General features: G+C 42.5%; 2 protein-coding genes across 2 annotated transcripts in view; both read right to left on the bottom strand.

The window, feature by feature from the left end:
* Positions 1 to 7,928, bottom strand: part of map2k5 (mitogen-activated protein kinase kinase 5) — a 71,220-nt gene extending 63,292 nt beyond the window's left edge. The window contains exons 1-3 of the mRNA XM_080532542.1: positions 7,667 to 7,928; positions 7,486 to 7,534; positions 6,736 to 6,803 (exon numbers count right to left, since the gene is read on the bottom strand). Coding sequence (XP_080388668.1) covers positions 6,736 to 6,803; positions 7,486 to 7,534; positions 7,667 to 7,798 — 249 coding nt within the window. The 5' untranslated portion in view covers positions 7,799 to 7,928. The remainder of the gene's footprint in view (positions 1 to 6,735; positions 6,804 to 7,485; positions 7,535 to 7,666) is intronic.
* On the bottom strand, positions 2,172 to 6,113 carry LOC308159110 (uncharacterized protein; the record flags this gene model as incomplete). The annotated part of the gene is made up of 6 exons (XM_080532863.1): positions 4,682 to 6,113; positions 4,158 to 4,304; positions 3,810 to 4,040; positions 3,340 to 3,483; positions 2,977 to 3,226; positions 2,172 to 2,836 (listed from the first exon to the last, which is right to left on the bottom strand). The coding sequence occupies exons 1-6, from the start codon at positions 4,853 to 4,855 to the stop codon at positions 2,172 to 2,174; spliced, it is 1,611 nt and encodes a 536-aa protein (XP_080388989.1). The 5' UTR covers positions 4,856 to 6,113.
* Positions 7,929 to 8,591: the final 663 nt, after the last annotated feature.

The raw sequence follows: 8,591 nt of genomic DNA, 5'->3' as shown, positions 1-8,591 counted from the left end.
AGAACACGGCCGATATCAATCAAAGGAAGGTCAGTATATTTTCTCTTGCCCTAACGCTACATATTAGACACAGCAGCTGTCTAAGTCTCTCTCTGATTACTCAGCTTCATTCTACCACCAGAAGCCCTATTCTACCCAATCAGAAGGAAAAAACATCCAAAGAGAATATTAAGCAATAAAGACAGATAGCAGAAAAGCAGAGGAGACTGAGCCTGTGGCTATAACAGAATCATTGGAAGATGATGGGGGGTAAAAGACATCCCCAGATGAAAGTAGATTTTGAAAAATGTATCTGCCCAGAGGGGCATGCTTTTTAATGGGGCGAAACTTTAAGTACTGAATAATAAATAATAAAAATTGATAGTTCATTTAGCTTCCGACTGTACCTCGTGGTGAAACCCATTACAAGTCATTACTCTTAATGTCCACGATGTGAACAGTAAGTATAGAGGAATATGGCAACATAATTCTGTGTGGGTATGTGCGTTTTAGAAGTGATCAACAAGCAAGAAGGAAAAAAACAGACGTATTTTACAAAAAAAGAACCATGCCAACAAATTAAGTGATTATAAAATAATTTCACTGACAGGAACATTTGCAGGTGACCTTGATGTAGGGCCTACTCAAGAAACAATTGACTAATTGTACTACTAATTCAATGAACATACAGTGTGAATGTTGGCCAACTAGGTCAATATGAATAATAGTTTTTTGTTTTTTTTAAGTAATTATTGAAAACCACACCATCTCCCGCCATTTCAACTCCTGTTCATAGCTAAGGTAAACACTGTTTCAGCCTAAACCTGGTCCAACCAATACTGGGGGTTGGCACTTGCCAAAGGTAACATGTTGCCATGACGACACATATTGGCACAGCAGACATATAGGCTGCGTTCGTAAATTCGCTCTGGAATCTGATCACCACTCATGGAATGCCTCTTGTCCAATCAAATTACTTGGCCCCTTTATGACGTTGAACGAATTCACGAACGCAGCCTCAGTCTAAATTCAGTTCTTTGTTAAAAAAAAAAAGGGAAAAAAGAAAGGGAAGTGGGACAGAAAAGAAAAGAGAAAGTACTGTAGCATTTCTGCCAATCTGCTTAGCAATGACAGCATTTTGCCGCTGGGTAAAAAGATCTGTAGTAATAGATTTTTAATAGGTTTTCCCCCTGAACAAAAACACTTTGAGCACTCAATGGCACAGTGAAAAAGAATGTTGCAATTCCTTCCTCAATAGTATGGGGTCAGTAATTACATTTCTTTGAAAGCATTGGAAGTTTAAAGAATTCTTCCATAGACATCATCTCCATTCTAATCCGGTGTTATTTTGAAATCTTCTGTAACAGTGCAACAATAACACTAGGTTGTTGTGTGAAGACATATTTCTGCCATGAAATGATTGAACTCTTCATAGATGCAGAGTGATTATGTGAGTTTAAACATGATCACATACAGGAATTTTTGTATTTTCATTTTACAGTTTTTGATTGAAAAATAATAAAATATCATTTTGATGGAAATGAAGGCAAACTAACCGCTAACCCAGCTGATTCTAATTAGCACAGGTAGGAAAAGTCATTAGTGGCATATGTTGGTTTAGTGCTTTATTACTGTGTTCAATACTTTTTTCCTGTGTCATTCCCCTTTATTGCACATATGTTTTTTTTATGGATTTGAGTGTTACAATTTCTTTAGCTTTGCAGTTTTATTGAGTGTTTATTGACCAATGTCTGGTCTAAATTTCATATGAATAGCTGCAATGGAAATATGTTAAATTAAAAAAATTATGTGTTGAATACGTATTTCCCATACTGTAGCTATAGGATCAACCAGCAGCATTTCCTACATGGGCCTGGGTAACCCTGGGTAATTACCACTTATACTATGTTCAGGGTTTCTGCAGGTTTCAGCAAGTTCAATTTAAGACTTTTTAAGACCTTTTTAATGCCACTTTAAATGGAATTTAAGACCGAAAAAATATATATATGCGATGGTTAGGGGATTCCACTGTACTACAATACAAGCATAGCATGTCAATCAATGAGACTCATTCAAGTTTACTTGTTTTGTTTATTGAACATAAAAGCTCTGGTTCAATAACTTAATTAAATTAAAAGTGCAATTAGTTGGTCGGAAACATCTAACAAAAAAACCCCATCTACTTAACACACTCACGGCATGAGCCTCAATTCTGTGGCCTTACTCTCCAGTTCTGCCTCTATTTTTTTCAAATCACACATTTTTTCTTTGTATCTCTTCCTGAGGACGTTAGACTTTGTGATGAGCTGAGCCATCAAGGTGCCGGACTTCCCCTCAGATTGCTCAGCAAACTTGTCTGCATCCTTCTCCAGAGAATCAGATACCACTAGAAGAGTTTGCTTCTTCCTTTTCAGCTCGATGATGTGCTCTTCTGCTGCTTTTCTTTTCTGCCCTTGTGCAGCGCTTTGCCTCTTCCTCTTCTCCAGGTCTAGGTGTTCTCTGTACTTTGACCTTGCTGATCCCACCGAAGTTAGCAGCTCCTTGGTGAGAGGGACATTGGCAACCCCCCCACAAACTGCAACATAGTCACAGACCAGTCTCTGGGCAATGACAGTGTCCTCCTGAATGTTAACGGTCTCCACCTCCTTGTTAATGGAGAAGCCTCTCTCGACTGTCGCCTGCCCATGGGATAGGAGAAGAAGCTTCTGACAGAAACCCCAGAGCTCAGGGTAGGGTTGGCTGAGGTAGCCATGCAGGAACACGTCAAGCCTGGTTTCCATGGGCCGGAAGGACAGGAAGTGCTCGTTTTTAGCCTCAACAGACAGGAAGTTCCCAAACTGTTGGATAATCACATCACCTATAACAAAACAGATGAAAGGAAATATGTGAAATATTATTTACATGATTAATCCTGATTAGCAGACAGGCTTATGTCCAATTGTCCATTGGCTAATAATCAGGGACAACATTTCCAGCTTTTCTATTAACTATTCATACCAGCAGAGACACCTCCAGACAACTGCTTGTCTTGCAGTAACTTCTGCACTAGACTTTTCATTCTTCCCTGGCATCCGTCTGGGTTGGCGTACATGACTGTGGGGTCCAGACATGCCATCTGTCTCACGATGGGGTACTTCAGGGGGCTCCTGTCCTGGACTTTCTTTAGGATATTTGACATACCCGTCATGCAGTCCTTCCTAAACTCTAGGGCAGTGAGCTCCCCTACGGTCCCCTTTCTCTGGAGGTCCTGACAGATGGGTAATGTGTTTTAAATACAACTGAATGGCCTAACACAGTATTCTCTCCTGCCTGTATATGGACCATCATTTGATATAAAGTTAAGTAATACATCTAAATTACCTTGAGGGCTGCCTCAGCACCCAGGCCTATGTCGGCTTCCTTCGGGTTGACCCAGCTCTTCTGATCAGCGACATCCAGCCTGACCAGCTGCAGTGGAGTGATGTCATTGAGATGCTCCCTCTTGACGAAACGCCTCAGCACACTCTGAAAGGGTAACAAGAAAATGCATGATGATTGTAAAGCAAGTACCTTTGATAACCACATTAACCATGAAATGCATTTCTATATAGTTATTTAAAATAATATCATATCACATATGCAATATATCAATAACAGTATGATAAGTAACCTTTACTTAGCCAAAACATAATCTTTCAGTAATTTTATGTATTGACTAAGGACGAGTTTAATTAATCAAGCCACCCAGTAGCATCTGCCATTTCTCCCTGCTCACACACACATTCAGCATGCCCACACACACTCAACTTGTTTTGCTTTTGTTGTTGATTGTTCATTATTAATTTGATTACCTTGGACAAGTCAGCCAAATCTTTGCCAAGGAATGGCATGACTGGTGTGTCAGTCTGGTACTTTGTGAGAAAGGGAGTGAAGGTCCTTGAGATGGCCATGAAGAACTGTAGCTTGGGCAAGATGAGCGGATCTCGCTGGGCTGCTTCGATGGTGTCAAATGACGCTGTCCCAGGGTTTGGCAACTTTTTTGTCTTCACTGCATCCACATACTTCACCAGTGATGGCCATACCTTTAATTCCACCATGTGTATGTATTATTTTATCATGCATGTCTATTTTATCATACATTGTGCAGCACCTTGTAACTTTGTTTAGAAAGGTGCTATATAAATCAAGATTTTAATTACCTCTATAGCCCTCTCCACAACTGGCAGGTTCTCAATCCACCGATGGCCACAGAATGGTAATGGGAAGACTGAGGATTTGGTGAGGGCAATGAAGTCATCCCTCCTCGCTGGTGTATTGTGGAAAACAAAGTGCATTGCTCTCAACACCTTGGTGGGAGAGAGGAGAATGCTGAATTAGCCATCATCTCTCATGGGGAATGACACAAAGTGTGTAAGGGAGCAATACTGCAGGTCCTTCCTCACTGCCCTATCAGACTGCTCAACCAGCAGCGCTCCCCAGTAGACCACACACACACAGACACATACCAGAACTAAACTGACAGAATGACTGAACTGTACACATAATGTGTGCAGACACTTTTGATTGCATAAACCCTTAGAAAAATAACTTAGGAGTTAATAGTATGAAACATCTGTAAATTCATGCTCTCTTTAAATCCTGTCAAGTGTCCACTTGCTGTAATATTCCAATTTGCCTTGTGGGACAAATGAAAGATTACTTCTCATAGTTATAATCATCTTACCTTCTCCAGTTGCCACATGGAGAATCCACACTTGAATGCGTTGTGTAGGGTATGGAGCCCACAGCTACCCACAACAACCAGCTGGGCACCACCATACTGCTCAGCATGCTCTTGCTGTAGAAGCTCCAGAAACTTCCAGTTAACATTGGGTCCATCCATGGAGATGGACACCATGTTCCTCAGGTTCAGTCTCTCCACACACTCCTGAGAATGACATGAATATGATGAGAATAATAACAATAATAATAAATGATGATGATAATGATGATTATAATAACAATAATAATAGCATGATTGCCAATGGTTCAATGTACTTTAACATTCTGTCTGCACACATCCTCAGTTAACAAACTATAACTCATCCATCTACTCCCTCTCCCTACGCCCTTAGATACTCTCTCTCCCCACCATCCCCCCGCCCGCTCCCGCGTCCCCTCTCCCTCTCTGTGGCTCTCTATAACGTGGAAATGACTAGACTACACCGCATCATTCCCTATGGTACGCCTACTATTATACTGAATCTACATGACATTGCCAGTATCTGCCAAAATTAATGTAAAGCTAATACTTTGTCATTGACAAAATGCACTTACCTTGAAGTGTTGCAGTAAATCTTGAGCTTTAGCGTGTCCCATGAACTGCGAGCCCAGGTAACGCGACTCCACTTGATCGCCGACCCAATACCGCACGTGCACGTCGAGTTGCTTGTTTTTTGTGGCATGATTCAAACTCTCGTCAAACATTAGAACAAAAACTGACTCGTTCACATTCGCGATCAGCTCGTTTCTGACGTAAGGAGCTAATCCGAAACGTATTATGTATGACGCCTTGTCCTTTCCACAAGCAAATGTAGTGGCGATTTGGGAGTCGGGAAACATAATCCGAAAGATATCTCCAATCCCCTCGTTGGAGGAGTAGGACTGGTGCTTTACCACTGTATTGAGAACCCACACAATCTCCGATTTCAGTGTAGGTGTTCCACCAAACGTTGCTCTGAGATCGCTAGCAGTGCTGCTAGCAGCGGCAGCCGTTGTCTGGGGCGCTGAGCCCGGGGCAGACACGCAGAACTGGGAGATTCCTGGCGTCTGCTGTTGGCCCTTAGCAGCCGTTTTATGCCTCTCGCTTTTTAGGTGGCTCTCAACCGCCTTAATGCCCATGGTGCCGAGTTTGAATGTTTTCCTACACACAGTGCATCTTGCTTCTTCTGGGTAGCCGGTGGACTTAAGCCAATCGCAAAATCTTCTGTCGTCAAGCCACCTCTCGTTGAACTTGCACTTCCCCATCTCGCAGACTGGCTAATGCTAGGTAGCAAGCACTGCAGCTGACTATAACCAAAGGAACGCAAGGGGGAGGAGTCTGCGCGCTACTCAATGAAATTAAACGTTTGCTCAATAGAAAAATGCCGCGAGAAAAAGTAAAATTAAATAGTCCTGCCCCGACAATTTTAAGACGTTTGGGTAAAGTATTTAAGACCAGTTTAAGACATTTGTAATGAATTTAAGACATTTTAAGGCATTAATTTTATATACATGAATTTAAGACTTTTTAAGACTTTTTAAGGATCCGCGGAAACCCTGTATGTTACTACTTAGTTTATTGTTCAGTGGCTGACAAGCCAGAGGAGGATGGGTCCCTCTGAGCCTGGTTCCTCTTAAAGTGTCTTCCTACCAGGGAGTTTTTTTTCCTTGCCACTGTGTTTTGTTTTTTTTTCTCCCACGGGGGAGTTTTCCCTTGGCTTGCTTTTTCAGGGTCTATGGTTGGGTGTTACGATACTGTATATATTATTTGTATTGTTCTGGTCGTAAAGCCAATGTAAAGAAAAGTGCTATACAAACACATTTTATTGATTAATTTATGACAAATACTTTTGGGTTATTTCTTGAAATTATCCCCCCCGGAATTAAAAAAATAAATAAAATAAATTGCAATACCCCCAAAAACATGTATAGGTAATAACAACTAATTATTCTGTTACAGCATATTTTAGGCTAAGCCATTTCCAGGTAATTAGTGGCGCGACCCAATCTTGATAAGGCTTGGCGAGCAATACTCACGTATGACAACATGGCTTTAAGTTCTTCATCACTTCTCACAGTGATCCTATCCCCAACCTCATCCTCATCTGAAACACAGAGGACGATATTAACAAATGTGTATTGTAGGAGACTGGCAGATGCCCCAGAGAAAGAGATAACTTAGAAATAAACATGTGTTGTATTCCAATCCCATCCGGCAGCATTCCTTCACAACATAGGCACGATTCTACAAAGGCACTGGAGAGAGGAGACAATTATGCGACCACCATCAAGTAGCCTAGGTCGCCTAGGTAAGTAAGTAAGTGAGTGAGTGACTGAGTGAGTGACTGAGTGAGTGAGTGAGTGAGTGAGTGAGTGAGTGACTGACTGAGTGAGTGAGTGAGTGAGTGAGTGAGTGACTGAGTGAGTGACTGACTGACTGAGTGAGTGAGTGACTGAGTGAGTGAGTGAGTGAGTGAGTGACTGAGTGACTGAGTGACTGAGTGAGTGACTGAGTGAGTGACTGAGTGAGTGACTGAGTGAGTGAGTGAGTGAGTGACTGAGTGAGTGAGTGAGTGAGTGAGTGAGTGAGTGAGTGAGTGAGTAAGTAAGTAAGTAGTCTGGCACACTTGGTCCCCAATTGCCTTCAGAGGGCATACAAACACACACTAGAAGACTTGAGGAGAGTAGCTAATCTAAGTGAATAAGTTTGTCACTAGGCTGCCCAGATGTGGTCATCATGGTCATCCTACCCAGATGTGCATGTGATGATGCCGGTAGGTAACTTACATTCAAACGCAGTGATTGTGGCTTCGGGCATGACATCCCGTATTGCGACCTGAAAAGTATTCATATGTTTAGTAGCATACTTGGGTCTTCATGACATATCATCATCATAATGTGCTGTCAGATCATTCAAGACACAGGTAGGTATCCTGGCTAGCTGTCAAACTTCATCAGTCTGTCTCACCAGCAGGTCATTAAAGCTCAGCAGTGACGGACAGTCCACAGAGGAGTCCATGTCCCCCACCGGTGTCTTTATCCGGATCACGATGCCCTCGGTGTCCATGGCGCAGAAGTTATTTAAAACCAGTAACAGCATAACAGACGAATGTACAGAATCATCATCTGTCGGGCTAGCAAAAAAGCTAGCTAGCTAATAAACCCAACGACACTGTGGCTGCGTTCGTAAATGCGCTCTGGAAATCTGATCAGCACCCATGGAATGCGTCTCGTCCAATCAAATGACTCGGTTCCTTTATGACGTTGGACGCGGTGTGCACTCCGGCGGTCTCAGAGTGAATTTACGAACGCACCCTATGGCTTGCATCAGTGCAGCTAGCGTTCAGCTAACAGTTCCAACTGTACGGTGTTAACACACAGTCAATGTGAGAGCGGGCGAGCAAAGCCACTGCAGAAGTCATCGAAGCGAGTATCTGTTCCTTCATCCTAGTTTGACTCACTGACATACATAGTTGTGTTATTTCACTATTTGGAAATGACAGCTAGCTACGCTGCTATGCAGCATCACAAAACCAAACCAGGAAGTTCTCCGGAGGTTTCGTAATTGCACCCGGATACATTCTACATGTGAACCTGCCTGGCTGGAGTAGAGTAGAAGTCTGGTGGACCGTTATACTGTCTATGCCTGTACATAACACTGTGTGTCTGGGAGTGAATGGATGATTGAACTTGGTTGTTAGTCGATTCTGGAGCCTGATGTGCTTGTAGAGTTGCCTAGAACACACACACACACACACACACACACACACACACACACACACACACACACACACACACACACACACACACACACACACACACACACACACACACACACACAGATCAGTTATTGAAATGCTGTCTTTACTAACCCAAATGTGATGAGTTTGTAA

This window comes from Nansenia antarctica (assembly GCF_963989245.1).
Source record: "Nansenia antarctica genome assembly, chromosome: 5".
In the NCBI taxonomy this organism is placed as follows: domain Eukaryota; kingdom Metazoa; phylum Chordata; class Actinopteri; order Argentiniformes; family Microstomatidae; genus Nansenia; species Nansenia antarctica.
The sequence above is the reverse complement of the archived record's forward strand: the minus strand, read 5'-3'. Positions and strand labels throughout refer to the sequence as shown.